General features: G+C 44.6%; 1 protein-coding gene across 1 annotated transcript in view; it reads right to left on the bottom strand.

The window, feature by feature from the left end:
* Positions 1–20,308, bottom strand: part of SUFU (suppressor of fused homolog (Drosophila)) — a gene marked incomplete at its 3' end in the record, with an annotated part of 69,155 nt that overhangs the window by 20,400 nt on the left and 28,447 nt on the right. Inside the window, exons 3-4 of the mRNA XM_008938812.1 lie at positions 3,034–3,176; positions 419–504 (exon numbers count right to left, since the gene is read on the bottom strand). Coding sequence (XP_008937060.1) covers positions 419–504; positions 3,034–3,176 — 229 coding nt within the window. The remainder of the gene's footprint in view (positions 1–418; positions 505–3,033; positions 3,177–20,308) is intronic.

The raw sequence follows: 20,308 nt of genomic DNA, 5'->3' as shown, positions 1-20,308 counted from the left end.
CACCAAAAGTGCGGCTGGTTTGAGAATGATTTTCTCACTGTCAGACAGTACCCAAGCTTTGCTAGGCATTGTAAGACCCTCTCCTTCCTTTCTTTTGAACTGTACAGAGAGGTCACCAGTAACAATTATCCCAGCTCTCTCAGGAAGAATGAATGAGAAAATGCTGCAGGCGTAAGAGGGAGGAAATGAAGCTTTCAAGACCTCGTTCTGTTTCACCCTGAACATGTGGACTTCCATATGCATTAATTTGCCATGTAAGCGTCTGTGCGTGAGAACAGATTTGCAATGAATTCCCATCTCTTGCTACAGCACAGGATTAAGTAAGTTCCATCAACGAGTTAAAGACTGTTAATAAAAATAAACAACTGAATTGATCTCCAGGGGAATGCTCCCCTATATGGGCTATACGAGCACTTACACTGGCACAGTCCGAAGCAGTTCCAAGATCCCTTGCCCGTTCCATTGCTGAGCTGCATGCAGTTCCTCGGTACAAACCCCAACAATCTGGAATAAATGAAAAGAGAGATACTAAACTCAATAAGAACTGTGCAAGACCTGTAGAAAAAATGTACCACATGGTGTTGGATCCAACAGTGCAGACAGAAAGAAGCACCACTTCTTTAAACTAACTAGATGAGTGAGGACAAGTGGAGCCCGAGACAGCAAAAGAACTCTGCGATTCCTTATGCCCTCTCTCTGCACTAACCATGTGAAATGCCATGGTCATGTAACACTTAAACTTGCATGGTGTGTTTGAACTTAATTATGAGGAGATTCTGGTGACAAATCAGGATTTACCAAAGATCCACTAGTCTGTTCTCACTTTTCAATCTAGTCCACACAAGACAGGGCAGGTTAGGGTCTGAGCACATGCAAACCACTGCTGCGTCAGCCAGCTGCTAGAGGCAAATGCAATACTGCACCAGCAGTTTCCAGCAGAGGTGGGACTCCCTGCCACAAGACAGTGTTTTAGTCCTTATAAATCCTTGACCAAATCAGTTTGCTGACCGGTTATGTCTTATTTGGCACCATAGAGTAAAGCTGCTTACACATCACATAATCCACGTGTCACTGCAGGCGATTGCAGACTTCTGCCTTCCTGTGTAAGGCAGGATGCATTTGCTTTTCAGGATGGGAGCTGCCACACTGAGCAACACCAGATGTCCCTCACAGCAGCTGAGATCAGCCACTTCAAACGAAGGGGTGAAACACCCTTCAGCTGATAGAAGAAGGCAGTTTACTCCTGATCCATCAGACACTGGCTTGTACCTTTGAGCACAATGATTCACTCTTTCAGATGAAAAATTATTTTAGCCATGGTCTTCTATTTTCTTCCTTGATAATCTAAGTCTTTTCCAATGACAGTGAATTTTCGGTCACAATCTGTTCAAGTGATGTTTTATCAGAAAAACTAAGTTCTGAAGAGCAGCAAGCAGAAGTGCATGGTGTGTCTTTTGCTGGAATCATGTATCTGTACTGATAGAGATCTGTGTGGAAAATCATCTACATCAGCACACAGCCAGTTCTGCACAACCTACCTCTCCTGCCCCTTGCAGAGCTCGCTCTGTCACAACCCATCCCTTGGAGATGCATTTCATCCCCACCCATCTCCCAGGCTTCCTCCATTAACAGCCTGAATCACCCCCGCTTCAGGACACCCCTCCCTGGGCCTTCACTCACTAATTACACACAAACAGCAAGACTCTAAACAGGAAATTATTTTGTGTTCATTCTTTTTGTTTTGTAATCATTTATCCTCATGGGTCAAAATAAATCCATAACAACAAGCATCAAATAAAGGGGAAAAACAACTCAACTGTATGTGTTGTGGAAGATTAGAGGCCAAGAGCCTCAGGATGGAACAAGCTGACCATCTTTTGATCCAGGACAGCTGGGCACTAAAGAAGAGATACAGACTAATGCAGCACTAACTGGGGAGGCAGCCAGGAATCACCCTGCTTAGCTTGGCTTTCTGTCTCTCCTTCCAGGTCCCACAACTCACCTTTCACTGATTAATCCTACAACCACCTCTTTCTTGATGATAAAACACAGACTTTGGGGCACCTGAGAAAACTGAGCAAAGACTTTACAGAACAGTTGCCTTGTGCAGGTCTGTGGTAATGGAGATCCCCCTCACATGCGGCAACTACAGCCAAGGACAAATGGGAACAACTTGAACCTTAAATTGTAAAATACAGACACTTGCATTTTCCCACAGGATGGGAGCTTTTCTACAGAGCAGGGAGAAAACAGCAGTTGGCATAGACGATGCCAGCTCTTCTAAAAGGTTAATAACTCCACATGCAATTCAAAAATATCCAAAGCAGCTCATATCTAAGAAACATCACTGAGAATGAAGACTTTGGGAAAGTAAGCAAACCTGTTTGGCCAAGGAAGCTCCTTTCACTGAATAGTAGATTTAAATCACAAGAGATTTTAAAAATGCTTCTTTTGCAAAGCAAACCCAAACCTTTCTTAAAACAGTGAAGCAATACATGAAAACTCACTTAGCCTCTAAAGAACCTTTGCAATAACACTGCAAGCTATATTTCTGTAATTAAATAACACTAAAGCAACTCTAGAGCCCTGCTCCAAACTCTTCTTTTCCTGAACTCAAACCAGTAGATCACTTATCAATACTGCCATAGAATAAATTTGAATTTAGCTCTCCATTACCTTTTATAAGTGCTTTGCTAAGTTTTTTTTTCCTCTATGTTCATGTTTGAAACGTCAAAGCAGTAATGTAATATTCAACACCAAAACAACACAAGTCTGTTTTGGGGTGTAAATATTCTTTACACCAGGTAGACCTCTGTCTTGAGAACCAAGCATGCTATTGCTCAATCCTGGTAGAATGTCTGCTGGATACCTCCAGAGTAACCACTCAAGATTAGATTCAGAGTAATCAAATAAGGAGGAGACGTGGAAGACAGGATAATATGCATCTGACTTATCAAAGCTAAATGAAATGTAATGTTAGCCAAGTTCCACTTCCAAGAGGTGACAGTGAGAGCCATTGCTGCTGGGCCGTACCTGTAGGAAAGTAACAACCCCAAAAGGAGTGTGCACAGGCTGCATCTGAGGGTCTTCTGTCAGTAACATATGCTGGATTCTAGATTCACTGTTGTCCAAAGGGCTGTGCCATGATACATGGTCACCACTGCAGAAGGTGTTTTCTGAAAAAAATAATAATAAAAAAAATCATAAATATTTAGTCCATAAAATCTAGCAGAATATTCCTTCTGTGGCATCTACTTGTGACCATTGTCAGTCAGGGACCCCTGGTCTGGATCAGGACAGTCACTGGTGGCTATTCGTGTTGACTGCCTCCAGCCAGCTCTGCTGAGCCTCCAAGTGATCTGAAGCACCTGAAGTGGGGAGGGCGTTTCACTCACTCACTGGAATTCAAGCACTGACTTTAAATTGCCCACTCCTGAGTCCTGTGGCAAACAAAAAATTGTGTCCTGCTTTGATATTAATTCCAACACAGAAATGTCAACAAGTAAAATTAGCTTGCCTCTCATTTACTATTTGTCTTACTTTGTGATGGGGCACAGAGTCAGCAGGACATGCTGGATGATTATGGGATGGAAATTCATGCTTAATTGGCTGCTCGGATTTGCCACAGAGAAAGGACTCTGAAATGTGAATTAAACACAAATAATACTCTGTTATAGCTAATAAAAATCCACAGTCTGCTGCCCATCATGTGATGTTTTAAGTCAAAGTCACTTTCTCTCCCAATTGTCTGGTGGCTCTGGTGCAGAATTATAATTAACATGTTCCTTCTTTCCCAAACAATAAGAAGACCAGTATGTTTCTTTCTGTGTCAGAATTTCACTCTGCGTCAGAACAGACTGCATCAAAACAAGGAGCCAGAAATTGTCCTTCTTTCTTCATGACTGTAAGCATTCCTTTCTCTCCCTCCTCTACTACTCAGAAAGACAAAACCCCAGATAATCCCATGTTCCACAGCCGCTGCTTGCCAGAAGGCACACCAGAACCCATCTGTATGTTGCTGCCCCATCACAGGAAAGGCGAACACTGGCTCTCTGAGTAAGCTACAAGTGAAAAAGCCAACCATGACTATTTTCACAGCAGTTAAAGCATACTCCATTTGCACAGTTTCTGGAGCATGCATGCAATAACGCTGCCTAGGCAACTGCCTTGTCCTTGAGTCTTGGGCTTGTCCCACTCCAGGTACAGCTTTTATAGCACATACAAATAAACAGCATGGCATCCGTGTTCTGTCCTGGGACCCAGGTGTACTGCCCCAGAGATGAACTGAGTACTGCCTGCCTGCTTCCAAAGTCAGTGGCAAGCACAGCATCCCTCTCCCTGATCAAACCATGGTCTCTCCCAAGGCCACGCTTACAGGAGAGTAGGAAGGGAGGCCCCATGTACTGGAGGAAGACTAGGACTTAACTGTAGACTAGAAAATGTTAATGGTTAAACTTGAGTTGTCTGTCAAGACTGAAGCATCTCATATAATATATATAGAGCAGGATTCAATTCAGAAGAGTGTTCTCCTCTCTCCAGATGTAGTCCTTGATCTTCACCTAACTTTCCCACATCACCTTCCAAATATGTCAATAGGACATCTCTTAAATGTATGTTATCTATCTGTACGGCTTATCTGAGAACTCTTGAATACGGCAGTTTCTGCAGCGGCAAGAGAAGGAGCACCTGCCAGTAACTGCAGCTTTGTCTCCAGTGACAAAAAACAACAAACACTGAGGAATCAGGGGCTTGCACACCCCTCACTATGTATCAGCACCACCACAACCGTGTCCACGTACGCTTGGCCACCAGCAAGTGCAGAATGCTCCGAGAGAGCCGCCAGCAGCAGGAAGGTGACCTAATGAGAGTCATCTCCCAGTGGCTGTGGTTGAAAACACTCTCAGTCATCTCCTCGACGAGCTACCTCCTGCTCACCCACCGCTGGTGGGTTTAATGCAGGGTCTCCTGGGCAACTCGTAGTTTCTCCACCAGGTGTCCCCATTGGTGTATGTTTGAACATAAGCTATGTTTTCTCAAATTAATTTCTTGGACAGCTCATTTTATTAAGAATTAAAATAAACTCCAAATACCATAAGGAACTTGGCCTGAAAAATGAGGCACGTAACAGAAGTGTTGTGATAAGTAAGGGAATGTTTTCCTTAGTTAAAGTTAGGAAAGAAAGAAAACATAGCAAACGCAAGCTGTTGGGATAGAGTTTGTCGTTATGTACACTAAAGTACACGCTTTCAGCTCTGAGACTGAAAGGAGTGGTTCAGATATTACTTTACTTCTAGACTTGGGGAAATGTAAGCAGACAGTAATTAAAAACATTATTTTTTTTAGTATCAAAATTGGATTAAAGAAATAGCACTTAAAATCTTGCAAAGGATCTTGTGCTGTTTTCCAGGTTAGCCAAAACGTGGCTGATTAATTTTTTTTTTTTAAATGATAAAAGCCTCTCAGTCACAGTTTTCAGGAATGAAACAAAGCCACAAAAGGCTTATTCTTGTGCCCTGTCTTTATACCACAACATTTTGCCCATCAAATGCTCACACAATTCTATGCTGATCGATCGCTGCATTTCATTGCTGGTGCTGCTGCTTCTGGGAAAGCCCAGCCCGTTTAGAGCAGGTTTTCAAATGCAAATGTCTCTGCTGGAAACCCACCTGTTTATCTTCATGTGAACACTGGACACTTAGAAAATCTTCCTCTCCCTTGCATGCCTATGAAAATTCACACTGACTACTCCATTAAATCATACACAAAAAATTCTCCAAATAACATGAAGCTGAAATAAAACCTCTAAGAGTGCAAGAAATTCAGAATTACAGCCTGAAACTCAGCTCTTTGCTTGTTGCATTGTAACCCATGGGGAACGTAAGATCAGCTCTTGTACAGAGATCACTGCAGCACTGAGGACAGCTTGAAGTGCAGGACTTGTAGTCACAGAAACTAAAACATTAGAGAAACAAAGGACTAGATAACCACCTTCTCTTGCCTCATGCTGGAAACAGGGATGAGCATCCTGCTTCTTCACCTTTCACACTCACGTTTTCAAAGCAAGACAGTTAAGATTGTTCTAAGCATTTAAGTTTTATTTTGCCCAAAAATCCTAAAATCTGAAAAAACTTTAGGATTCCTCCAAAGTAAATTTATAACTAAACTCATATATTTTACAAATGTTGAATTAGATCATCCACATAAATCCTGAAAGTCATCACAGCATAGATAGATGTTTTCTGAAAATTCTCCTTTTCAGGAGTGGGAGAGTTAAGGGGTGCTGTATGGGAAATATATACGTGTTCCCATAAAACCAAGAGACAATTAGGCACAGGACACACGTGCCCATGTCAGGTACTAGAGGAGCACAAACACCTTACCAGAAGCAACACACTTCAGTCAGATGTGCCTGAAGGTAGCTCTTTTTGCTTCCAGAAATGCATCCCTGTGTCTCCCATAACATGCAGGCTAACTGGAGAAGGAGCCTGCCATCTCCAAACTAATTTCCCAGATCAGTGCTTTGTGCAGTGCTATGAACCACGGATGGGACTAGGACCTGCAGTGACAATGATGCCAATGGAGGCCTCTCACCAACACCTCTCAGTACATATTTCGATGCTACTGCAGATACCAAATGAGACATCTACACTCACAACTGGAAGCTACTTATACACGAAATACTTGGAAATACAAACATGAAAGTAAGTATTAATAAAAATGTAAATAAATGTTTTATGTAAAAATAAAAGTTTACAGGAAGGAGGTTATGCCCATGGAGCACTGACCCAGTCTGACAGGACTCGCTGCTTGCTACAAGCACTCCAAAACCATTTCTAGTTTTAGGCAAAAACACGATTCCCCTTTCAGATATGCAGAACATTGCTTTGCAAATTATCTCAGTTTAGTAAACCTGAAAGTTTATAGCCTCAGCAACAAAGCTGGTTCTGCATGGATCACACCACAACAGATACTGTCCAAGGCCCTTCCTGATTCAGGAGAAGCCTCTGCTTTATCCAAGGCCCTTCACAGAACAATCTGTCCACCACTTTTAACTCCTAACAAGCTCTGCTACGACAGTCCTTTGGACGTGCTGTAATGCTGTGCAGATCAGCACCTGTGGCAAAGTTTCTTACTGGTTTTAAGGAGGGATTGAAGCACAACAGATGTTACAGAAGTCTTCTCGCACTCTTCCTTAGTGAGACAAAATGCATCTGTGTCTAGAATCCAAGAAAAGGTGAGAAGGCTTTCAGCAGTAGCTGTCAAAAATCAGGGACTTCCACTGAACAAGCACCTTCTCTGCCATTACAAGAGGGCAGTGAGCAGTCTGGGAGCAGCAGATGCCAGGACTCGGGTGTCACTTGCTGCTGCAAAGGCTTCTGCCTCTTTGCACTTCTGTGTTACCTGAATCCTCAGCAAAGTGGAGAGATGCGACATGTCCAGGGAAATAACTGTATATAATGGGAGGAGCTTGACATGCTCCTGTAATAAACAGCAAGCTTCAACCCAGCCGCTGTATTCCCAGTCTCAGGAGTAAGCCTGCAGAAGACTTGTATGAATGGGGGAACTACAGACTCTCTCTCCTCTGTGGATGTGCACATTGTGGATGGACTTGTCACTGCCTAAGGAGGAAGGAGCTCCAACTACAGCTTATTCTACAGCTATGGCACACACAGGAGGACCTTGTCTAGGTTGACCTGTGTCTACAGTCAAGTGTAATTCACCTCCAATCTTCACCACTGCAAGGGACATAGTGAGCGTTTTTTTACTCACCTGCTCATTTTTACAACCCTTTAAAAAACAAGTCTCCCCAAGAGCCCTACCACTCTGTTAAGTCTGTTTGACGCTGGCCAACAGGTTCAAACACCATTGGGGTAGCACAGTCAGACTTCTAGGCACAAGAACAGCATGACTGCATAAGCCTTGTTTCCTCAGGTGAGCACAGCAAAAACAAGCCATTGAAAAAGTTACCAGGACCTCACCAGGGAACTGTCACACCCGCAGGACAGATGGCAAGGCATGGAAATGATCTAGCCATCAACAGGAGGAATGAAATAGCAAAGGAACTGAAAGAAAATATGCTAAAAATTTAAATCCAAATTATTTTAGCATATGGATAAATCAGCAAATCCTCAGGAGTAAACTAAGGCTCTGATTTACTTCATACAAGCTCATTCACAGGAGACTGCTGCTGAATACTTCTGCCTCACAGTAAACCTGAAGCAGTTACATGTTCCCTCATGGAAGGAAGAGCTAAGCTACCTGACCTGCCTCAGGGCAAATACATGTCCTTCAGCAGTTACCGTGGGAGCCAGGGACCTAGTAAATATATAGCCTTGCTTGCAGTAACTTCTTCGACACTCACACCCCTCCTGCTTGGAAGGGACACTAACAGGACCTTAACCTAACGCAGCAAGGAGACCCATCCTCACAGATTTGAAACTGCTTCTTTTTCTGCAAGTTTGTGCTTTAACAAAAACTACTGATATTTTTCCCCCTACTTTCTGTTAGGGAATGCAAATTCCATGAAATCAAACTGCTTCACAGGGAGGTATTGATTTCATAAGAACTCAACATGGAAATCATTAAAACATTTCATTTCAAACTTACTATTTTATTTCATAATTTACAATAGCAAATCTGAAGCCTCTCTCTAGCTCTACAAAAATGAGAAGTCTCTAAATTCCCATAGATCAGGTCTTACACCATTCTATTACACAAAAGTGGCATCTATAAGACAGTTATACCAGACCACTCTGTTAAGCTTCCCATATTTTGAAGTCTTTAAAACGTCATTATCCATTTTCTTTTACAGCCCACATAAAGCAGGTGAGGTTCCTTCATGCAGCAATGGTCATAACTCAGCTGAGCAATCTCTCCTAACTTTACTATCCAACTGCTCTATCATGAGAACTGGGGAAATAACTCAGAGAGAACCATTCCACTGTAGACTAGTAAATTTTCTTTGTGTAACTTTCCTCATGTATTTTCTTGGAGTGTGTTGCTCCCACCTTTCTTTTCACCAAATGTAGCTGATGCCTAAGGAAATAAACCCAGGTCATATTCTTGGCCTCAAGATGTTTTATGAACAGTGTAATGCATGCAATCTACACTCAAGAGGCATCACCAAGCTCTAGAGAGAAACACAGGTTACTTCCCAATGTATTTGCAATTTCTGTCTTAAACCTGCCAGCTCTGAATGTATGGGATCCTGCTAGGAGCCTTTACTCCCCTGAATAGGATGGCAAACTGAGACAAGTACTAGGAGCCAAGAGAGCTCCATCCAAGAGGTAGCACCAGGCTGAAGCTGGGTCAGGGAACATCTCCAGTATGCTTGCTACCCTGCACCCAGAGCAGATGGGAAATAGCTCTTTGGGCATTTGGGCATGTGTATAGAGGACTATATGCAGGAACACAAGGAGCTGATACCGTTCCACTAGCAAGGAGACAGCAAAGGAGCTTGAAGCACATGCATGACTGTCCTGGCATACAGTCCCCAGACCGAGTCTGGCTCCAGGGCAGTTCAGATTGCCTCACTCTGGTCCATCCAAAGGCCAGAAACTTCCTCCTTCTGACACAGTCATATCATGCAATTCTTTAGACAGATTTTCAGATTAGGAGAACAGCTCTGTAGTTTAACCGTTCCTCTGTACCTCTTGTAAGATACCTCCTCCTTCAAAATGCCAGCTAACGTCTGCAACATGCTCAACTGTTCTGACTGATCACACAGATAAATCCATTTGGACAGTGTGTTACAGGTTACGAGCTGATACTGCACGGCATGGGAGAAGTCCTAAGTACAATAACTATGAAGTGTGCTTTGTTTTGGGGAAAAGTCACTCAACTGCACACACCCTTCCAAAGCAAGTTTCTGTGTTTCTCCCATTTCTGTGGAAAGCCAGGCCATTATTACATGGCCACTTTATTCTGGAGTATGTGCAAAATGATGCCGAAAGAAACAGTCCTGCCTGTACCCCTAAGGAAGCAGCAGCTCCCCAGATCAGCCCTGGAGCCGGTGACGTGGCTTAGCTGGGCTAGCACAACACTCACCACTGCTCTGCTAGCTTGGCTGGAAAAAATACACCAAATAAATCCGCAGCATCGTGGGGCACTGGGGATGCTGGCATGCAAACAAGATGACCACATCCCTCACATGCGCCAGTCCTACATTGCCTAGGATATTATTACATTGCCTATTATAGTTTCACTTGAAAACTTGCTGCTCTGAGAGGTACAAACCTGCATTTTGTATTCGACTGCAAGATCTCAGCTAAACTGCAAGCAGTGAGTCACAGACGTCAGCCCACATAACTCAGAAATTCTGTATTTGAGGGCACAGCAAAGAAGGATTTCAACCCCATGACTTATGGGTGCAGGAATGTTAAAAAGGCCCCCAGTGAGTTCCTGACCAGCATGACAGTGATGTAGCCAGACGTTTAAATTGAATGCAGCTTATCCTATACTTACAGAAACAATGTAATTTATTACTTTGCTATTACCCTTATTCATGGTCTGTATAATTTATTATATAAATGTATTTTCTCCAACACATTTTTAATATTCAGTCTGGCTTTGTTAAAAAAAGGTAATCAGGCAATCTGTCACAAGTAAGATTTGATGCTGGTTTTCAGTACCATTTTGCAGACTGAACAGCTAGAATTAATTGAGAGAAACTAAGGGCAGACACAGAGTTCAACACCAAAATGTATTAGCTATATTTTTCATCAGAGCTACTTAATATATTTAGAACTAGCTCAACAATGGATATAAGCATGCATGCAAAGACATAGCCATAATAAGCCAATACAAAAGCTACAGATTAAAATATAATCTAAAGATTTCAAAGTAATACTGTCTAAAAATTTCAAAGTAATACTGTTATTGCAACATAGATGCAATTTTTTTAAAAACAGTATAAAGAAAGACTTTATTCAGACTCATGTGCCAGCCACATGAAATTAAAATAATCTAGGGATGATCAAATTAATACTGTGTTCACTCTGTCTGCTTAGCCTCCTCACCCACAAATGACTGCACACACAGATTGGTAAAGGGGAAAAGCAATTGTGATATAATCTGTGGTGCCTACTGGCAGTTAGTTTGTAATTTCATTTTCAACTCCAAATGAATGTGTTTTAAGAATATACAAGGAATTAGTAGAATCCAAGCCAATATATACTTGCGCTACATTAAAAAAATATGCTTTTCTTCCCTGTTTTTCTTTTTCAGTTCAGTTTTGCTGCTCCTTATCTCCTGTCTGGGAACCAGGAACAGCCCCAGCCCTGGCGCTCCAAAGAGGTGCAAATTTAAATGGTGGTGCTGCCTACTACAGACATGCAGCATAGACAAGATGCCTTGGGAAGAATTAAATCCCTGGAGTACAATTAAACAATAGTTCCACTGTAGGGATTCAAATGGGGCTTTTAGAAACAAGGGGCCTAGGCAAAAGGTTCTTTAAAAAAAAAAAGAACACCATGGGAAAGAACACATTATCAGTACTGTAAGGACTGCTTGACCTTTGAGGTTTGAAGACAATTTCAGAAAGCACATGTATGATGCAGATTTTTTAAAAAAATTATCAGTAGGTGGAAAATACAAAGTTGATAACCGCACAGCTCCAGAGTGTTAAGTCTAGAAAACCTGAAAGCCTGATGGAGGGCCTCCCATGCCTTCCCAGTGTCCATTACCAGCAGGACAACGTGATTCCTCGATCCTCATATGCCACTCAGAGCTGTTGCTCACCCTTACTGGCAGTGGGATGGTGGTCTCATGCCAGTGGAAGACCTGTCTTGCTGTACTGCAGCTTCTGCTGATGGGAGTTGCAAGTGCTGCTTTTCCTATCACAAAGTAGGTCCCAGTCCCCCCAATGCCTTATGTGACACTGCAGAGTGCAATATTTGCACTGAAAAACAAATGCTAAAATGTTACCATACATTAAACCGATCTGGTTCTGGGGCCTCTTCTACCTCTTCTGCTTTCCAGGACATTTCTTTCCATCCCTTACACATCTGCGTGTCTGGCTTGCTCCTTCTCTCTGCCTATCTCTACACACATATACAATTTCCATGACTGCAGCCTCTGAGAATTTCTCACACAGTCTCCCAGCGAGTGACTCCTGTGCCCAGGGCACGCTCCCACCCTCTGCAAGCGGGGGCCCCCGTGTCCTCTCCCTGACTCCACACAGCCTGCTCCGCCAGCCACCTCCTCCCACACTTCCTCTCCTCCCCACAGCTTCATTCAGCTCCTCCATCTCTGCTCCTTACAGCCTTCTCCAGCCCTTGCAGCCAGCAGAGGCAGGAGCTGGCACATCCATCGAGCTTGGCATCCCCTCGGCATAAGCGTTGCCTGGGGCAGGACGTGTCTCCTGCCTTGCTTTGGCAACAACACTTCTCACCTATCTACTGATGTATCTGCACAGCTCCCTCCTACAGGGAGGGAAGGCTGGGCGAAGGCATGGCAGCATGAAAGGACTTACCTGGCACTGCCAAGCATGGCAGAGAAAGAACATGAACATAGATGTGAGCTGCTCCTTCACAGCCTCACAGAACTCTCCTGCTCCAAGCTCTTGCTCCTCTAGACCCTGTCACTCACACCCGTGGCCTTTAGGCACTTCAGGGCTGTGCTGCTTTCACCTCCTTCAACTGACACTTCACCTCCTTCAAATGGTACGTGGGACAATCTTCTCCTTGCCCTCTCCATGACGAGCCCAGTGGCTGCAAGGGAGCAGGATGGACTCACTTGCAAAATCCCATGCTCTGGGCCAGGTGAGAGACCCTTCCACCTCCATCCAGCTGCATTGCCACCAGCTTTCTGCATCTTTTACCTAAACAAGATGTGTTTCACAGCTCCCCTTTAAAGGATGATGGTATTTATGTCTTCAATAGTTTCAGAAACTGAATAGCCTGAGGATGGGGTGGAGGCCCAAGAGTGAAAAAGGATGTTATACAGCACGATCTCCTGTCAGATTAGGACTCAATTCAAAACAAGGATTTAATGACAGTTTATTTGCAGATGATGTGGTCCCACGTGGCCAAATTGAAGAGATATTTGCCTAGATACATTTAAAAAACCTGTGTTCTGGCATGTGAAAGCCAGAAAGTTTTATGGCTACCCAAACATTTCATAGCCAGATCCAACTATGTTGTGGTTTGAGGCTTGGGAGTGGGACAGGTGATCCCTAAGGACCCAGGAGGGTCCCAGGGGAAGCAGTTTATTCCCTCCCTTTCCTCTCCACACTCTTTAAAAGAGGCAGGAAGTGGGTGCTTCCCTCTCTTGCCCTGTTGCTCTTGGTCCTGGTGTGCTGCAGAGATCAGCGTGCCATTTCCATGCGGTCCTGAGCAATCCTACTGCCATCTGAGTTTTGGGGTTTGTATATCTTGTTTACTTTGTATTCCTCCCATCTTTATATACATATCTACCTCCCTTTTTGCTTTCTGTTCCCTGTTAAACAATATACTTAATTTTATTTAACTTCCCATCGGTGCATAGCCTCTCTCTTTGGGGGGAGCATGAAAAATTCTGTTCCGTGAGGTCCTGCCCTGAAGCCCTTTTTACATGGAACCAGAACAAACTAGAACGAAGGCTTTTACCTACAGCATTTAGGAACCTTCAGGTGTCTTCAGAGAGTAAAGAGAACTGCAGCAAGAAGGAAAAAAAAAAAATTCTTGTTGTTGGACCTTCTACATACTTGTGTATGTGCAAGCCACCGAGAAGGATGGATGGACAAAGGAGCACCATAAGACTGCACAGACACTTGTGATCTTCCCCTAGATATCCATCTATGAGACATTCTTGTTGAAGAGCTTTCAAGGAGCCTGAAAGGGACGAGAAGACAATATCCTCCTCTGAAGGACTCAAAGAAGATGCAAGCAGCTTCTTTTCACTTGCTTCCCAGCACAGACATCTGACAGAAGTACTGCTAGACCGCAAAAATTACTAAAGAAAGGGGAGAGAGTCTCCAAGGAAGAATTATCACATCATAATCTCTTCAGGAAAGAGTTCTAGTTACCCAGGCATTAGTTCTGGAGCTTATAACAGACAGGGGTCTTTGACAAAGCACTGTAGCATTTTTCTCAGCGATTATTTTCTCTTATATTTTCAGGAATTTAAAGCTTGCACAGGCCAAACTTTTGTTTTACTTTGGCAAAGCAAGAGGCCAAAGGGCAGGAAACAGAGGAACGTTGTATTCACACATATTTGTGTAAAATACTAGTTACACTTTGAGTTCTACCAACCCATTACAGCAGTGCACCAGAAACACACAAACTTTGTTCTAGACCTATATTTACAGTTCAAATATACATTGGTCAGCCTGTTTATGGAGAACCTTTTGAAACATGATCTCAGGTGTTCTGAGACGATTCCTTTAAGCTCCTGATCTCAAACCAAAAAGCAGGAGAGTCCACTTTCCACAAGCTCTGGGCTGCCTGCAACCTCTCAATATACTCTCCCAGTTTTTCCTCCCTACCAAGAACAAAATGCTTCCCCTGCTGTGCCCATTTGCTGTCTCCTGGCTGAGCTGTCTACTGCAAAGGATCTTTGCATCTGAGGCTGTTGGAAGATGGTCTGTAATGAGCTCCACGTACTGTCACTCTTGCAGGCAGAGTGGGTTAGTCAGAAAGCACAGTTTGAGCACTACTTGCTGCACAGATCTTCAATAGAAAGTCTAAGAAGGTGGATATGTAACAGTGAACCAAACTTCCCGCTCAGTTCACTTCATCTAACATGGGCTCGGCAGCTGTCAAGGGAAAAAAAAGTCTTTTTCAGAAGGCTACTCAGTATGTGTAACCTTCAAACTTTGCTCTCTGCATCCCAAACAACGGCACACATGCAGTGAGAGAGGATGCTCCTGCGACTGCACAACAATCCCTCTTGTCTGGTGGCTTTCAGCTCCTCCAGAGGAGGAGGCAACACTGAAGCTTTCAACTATTAAAGTGGCTGCTTCCGTTTCCCAGGAACGGCCGGGTGGGACAAAGGTCTCATGTACAGGACGCCAAAGGACCTCACACCAGCAGGAGGGGGAGTTTTCTGCCTTCCCTGAGCTGTTTCCTTTGTCTTGCATTCCTCCTCCAGTACATGGGACAAAGCCTTTGTCCAGGCCTGGGCTGGCCACGTGCAGCTTCTCCCTCGCTTCCTTATCCCAGGAGTCAGAGATGCTCTTCTTCTCAGGGCCTGCTGTCCTTGGCACGTTGACCCCTCCTCATCCTCTTGCAGCAGGGAGACTCCAGGTAGGACAGAGAAAGGGCTTCCTGCAGTGACCTCGGCTCCCCTCCGCCTTGGGCAGACATTAGGAAGATCAGTTCTGATCTTGAACCGCAGCCACTCGGGACAGACCCCTGCCAGCGGCTGGCATGCAGGCATCCCAGGCGTGGGGCCTGCTGGCTGCCCTCCCAGGGCCTGGGCCACCGTGGCTCCTTGCCTTGCACCGCGACGCATCACGCAGCTGCCTCCGGGTCTCCTTGTCCGACTCCCTCCTCCCAGCAGCGCTCTTGCAGCGGGAGGCTGAAACAACTTACAATGCTACCACAGATTTACAAGTGTTGCTGCTCTGTCCATCCCTGGCATTTGGGAGCAGCCTGAGGGCGCGTGAGCTGATGCAAAGCACTGGGAGAAGATGGATCTCCTTTTCCACCCTCTTCTTTTTTATTTAAAATAAACCAACTGAATGAACTGTACTGAACAGCTGAAAAGCAGCATTGAGCCAAGTTCAGTTCCCAGGCAGGAACAGGACATGAGTTGACAGAATTAAAAGGGACAGGATCAGTTGAAATCCAGCCAGCTCAAACTGGGCCTAAACCTACTTTATCTAAATTGCAGTAGCAGCTAAAAACAAACCTTCTCTTTCAGGCAGTGCTGAGATTCTTCAGTTACTGCCTAGAAATACTATGCAATCAGTAAAGCAGTCCAGGGGAGACAGCTTTCCTTCTAATTCAACAAAGTCTTTTATAAGGAACAAAGACTTTCTGTGCCTCCGCTCCTGGCACAAAGTCCCACCATGCCTTAATGTCAACCTACTCTTTGGGGCCAGGGAAGGTCAGAGACCTACTCTCAGCTGAGAACTAGAAGTCAGAGAAACAACAGCGGCTTCCACGGCAAGGCACAGAAAGTACCCAGCCTGACCCATGAGTCCAGACAAACTGCAGGAGAGAAAAAAGCCCAAAGGCTTTCCCTGAAGTTAGGGAGGCAAAGAAGAAAGGACTCTATACTAGAGTATATATACTCTATACTATATAGCTAGCTCACTGACAACATAAGCCACAGACTTTTCAACCTCTAAGCTGAATGACAGTACAGGTATCCTTAGAGACTCCCAGTCATGCTTTCCTACTCAACTGCAGACTGGGAAGAAACTTGGAGGAGCCTCATGCCCAGTCCAGGTTCACACCACTGGTGCTGATGAAGCAAAATGCAACGTCACACAGCAGTGGTCTTGGTCCCCTTCTCCCAGGTTCCTAAGAAAGTGGCCAGCACTTTTTAAACCCTGCCAGCAAAGCCCCTACAGGGGCTTTTCCATCACCACAACAAAAGGAATTTTGTGCAGATGAGACTCTCCAGTGTGGCACAATGTCCTAGAAAGTCCCAAACAAAGGCCAGGGAGATGCTAACCCCTAAAACCAGCAAGAGCTAACTAACTGTTCATTTGCTCATTTTCACCAGTGGCTGAATAAGCAACCATACTCCAAGGCAAAAGGCGGGACTGACCCTGACACTGGAGTGCTTTCCAGTTCCAAGGGGCAGTACTCTGCCTGTTCTGAACAGAAAGGGAAGTTAATTTAATCAGCCAAAATCTGAATTCATGCAACTCGTTTATGCTGCCAGGAAGAAGAACAGGGGCACATCACCTGCACAGTGCCATCACAGCACTCATCAGCATTCACAGCTGTATTTCTGCTGTATGCCTCTATCGTTTATCATCCATACCTAAAACCACTCTGAGACAGGACTCAGGAATGATAGGCCATCATGTGTGTGCTAATTTACAGCCTAGGAAGTTTCAGCCACGGTCAGGACCACTGCAAAGCTCCTCTCCAACAAGCTGGCATGCCTGTGCTCCAGCACCCGGCAATAAAGGGAGCTAGGTGTGTTTCCCTGCCTCACAAGTGAGGATAAAAGCATTGGACTCTGAAGGTCCCACAAATTATGGTCATACAAACAGACAAATAATATCAAGCTTTGTAAGTGTGCAGAGAGGAACTGCATTCCTTTCATTTAGGGAACTCAGAAGCACCTCTGCACACTGACCAACACACCAATCTTGGTGTCACCACTGTCATGACCTGTTCTCTCCCGCCCTTCCAAGTGAAAGGCTCCCTCTGCCAAAGAGTCTGGATGTTGCAGACAGTCAATATTGCTATGCTTACTCCCTCCAGAGCACTGCTAGGGGTAGCTGGCAAGACTACCTTATCATTAAAAGCAGGAGCTGTAAGTTGGGTTTCTTTGAGAGGAGGAAAAGAGCTATAACACCTTTCAATGAGCTGCTGGATCAAACCCAGAACAGTCAGAGAAAAACCCCAAACTGATTAGATAAAAGTTTAATGCTTAAGTCTAAAAAGCAAGAAACTTGCCTGAGAGTTGCTACATCAGGAAAGTGATAGGTGTCTTACTGCCCCATCCTTCAAGCACGTTCAAAGGAAAATCACATAAAGCCACACTGCAGTGCTAAGATCTCTCCTCCAAGAGCTCAGATACCAAATCAAGTTAGCGTGGGTTACAACCGCAAGCACAGGCTGAAGCTGTCCCCTCTGTGCCACAAAAGGAAGGGTTTCCTGCACCTGGCTCTGCCTCACGTGTCTGCTAACGGGCACACACACAAGGTGAGCCCAGCTGCCCAAGCAGAATCCCTGTCATGACATGGAACAGGACTTGGGCATCTAGCTTTGGGCAGGGTGACCAGGTAGTGCCAGCAGTTAAGTGCCTAGACATCCCCAGCAGTAACAGCAGCTAGACAGTAAACCTGGTTATAGCTTCAAAGCTTTCTCTGCACAACCCCAGTACAGTATTTCAAGAGAAGATGTATTTCTGTGCCTACAAAATGCCTCCTCTTAGAGTCATCCTTTCTGCAGACAAAAGCATTTTCCATGAGGTCTCTTTAGTGTTGTGTGTCTGATTGACAGCTCTGCAGACAGATGCCTCTCTCTGGATTACTAGCAATGCTGCACAAGCTTTATTTGTGATCTACAGGGGCAAGTAAAAAGGGCCAGGTCCATCTGCAACTACCACTTTGCCACAATACCTCTCAGGACAATTTACAAGAGTTGAACTTGGCAATTCCCTCCCCAACAACTTCAGAGCCTCCAGCCAGCTCTGGGGGAAGCCAGCAACAGGTTGGAGACTGCAGCACGAGCTCGATAGCTGCCTGCCATGCCCAGCACAGCAGCCAACTGCTCTGCACATAAGCAAGCAGTTAGTTCTATCAGCCAGCACGTCGTTCGGTACCAGCCACAGCACGTATGTCTCAGCTGGAAGTTAGGGGATGCGACAAGGCTGGCTTCGGAGATGAGGGGAAGGGATGGGAAATATTGGGAAGATGAGCTCATAGGCAGCAGTACGGGGAGAGGCCAATTTACTGTGGCAGTGTGGGACGAAGAGGGGCCAGAGCACAGAGACGTAAAGGACCAGCCTTGATCTGTGCTGCTGCTCACAGAACAGCTCGTGTTATGGGAAATGTCTATGAGGAATTAGGCTAAAACCCAACCAATTTCTCATGGACCACTGAATAACTATCAGATGATGAGAGCTTTTGGCCATGACAAACTTGGGTTAAATTGGAACCAGTGACTTAATGTTTCCATACCCCTTTGCAGAATAAAGGCAGGGAGCCTGCACCCTTGGTTCTGTCCTGTTCACCTAAGGCCATTTACTCTGCTATAGTTTCAGTGTTTGTGCAGCAGAGTTCACAACATCACAGGTTCTGTTGAAATGAAACTGATGTTGATTTATACTTCTTTGTGGAGCTAAAAACCACAGTTAATCTCCCCCATTTTTAATCTAAAATCCTGGAATACTACAGAGAAGCATGGGCCAGCTCTACACTGGAAACTGGTCAATATTGCAAACAGATGACAGAAAAAATATATATATTTTAAAGAGCCATAGCAACGAGAAAAGAACAATAAATCTGCCTGAGGTTGGAAAAAAAAGGCACAGTCAGGGAAAACTATATATGAATTACTGTGAGATTTTATTTGGCTTCAGTCATCCTATTGGGAAGAAATACACTGTTTTACAAACAAGCTAGACAAGTGTCACTTGTATTCAAGGAAGCAAAGAGTTTGGGTTGGCTTTGCCTGCCACCCCCACCCCTTTTTACACTTAGAAATTGACCTGTGTCAACAATGACTGAAAACACATTGGCAAGGAAAGAGTCCCTGAGGCTACCACACTGAAGCTTTCTAGACCCCAGAAGATCTGAAGGTGAGGCCCAGCAGTTACACCAGGGCAGCAGGTGTGAAGGTATCTGCTGGCTTAATGGCTGCAGGTCTGTGATCCCAGTCAAATAATTCAATCCCACTGAGTCCCATTTTCAATGTAAAAGTTATACAGCCTGTCAAATGCAAAGTGCCTCCACAACTCAGACTAAACTAAATTGCAGCAGATGAAAACTGCTGAATAAGAGGAGTGCATCTACACCTGCAGTCCTTACAACTCCTGCAATCACCCTTGTCTAAGAAAGGGGAAACTGAGGCACAAAGTTGGGATAACAGCCCCAGACTGATACCCTAGGTCAACGTGCACATAGGCAGGAACAGTGTATGTGCTTCCTCAAACTACAGACAAGCCACCAGACAACTCCTACCTGAAGAAAGTATGACGTATCAGACATAACTAAGGAAGGCTAGACATATCTCATTTTGGGCTTGCTTTTCAGGCTGAAGCTGCCAAAGGCTCGTGTGGCTGCGTCGCCTGGAGCACTTGCACGTGTGAGTGAGAACCATACTCCCTTCCAGTGACTCTGGGAAACTGGCCCATGGATTCGAATCATGGTAGAGGACAGAGGCTCCTACAGGTCTCACAGAAATAACTAGAGGACAAGAGAAAATATTTCATACCTTATCCTCTGGGAAGGGAATCTCCCACCATGACAGGACAGAGGGAGCAGATGTGCAAGGAGAGGTGTTTGTGGGGAAAAAATCCAACACAAGTCAGCTAGAGCCAGTCTGGTCATTGTTTTGACACATTATCAAAAGGTATAACCCATATACTTCCTGGAGTTAGTTCTGTCCAATACATTTTTGAAGAGTGTAATAATTTTTCAAAGTAATATTTTGTACAATTTTCTCCTGAAGTAATCATCTGAAATCAACATTAAATT

Source organism: Merops nubicus, unplaced genomic scaffold (genome assembly GCF_000691845.1).
Source record: "Merops nubicus isolate BGI_N331 unplaced genomic scaffold, ASM69184v1 scaffold18874, whole genome shotgun sequence".
NCBI classification, from domain to species: Eukaryota; Metazoa; Chordata; class Aves; order Coraciiformes; family Meropidae; genus Merops; species Merops nubicus.
Note: the sequence above shows the minus strand (reverse complement) of the source record. Positions and strands in the feature narration are given on the sequence as shown.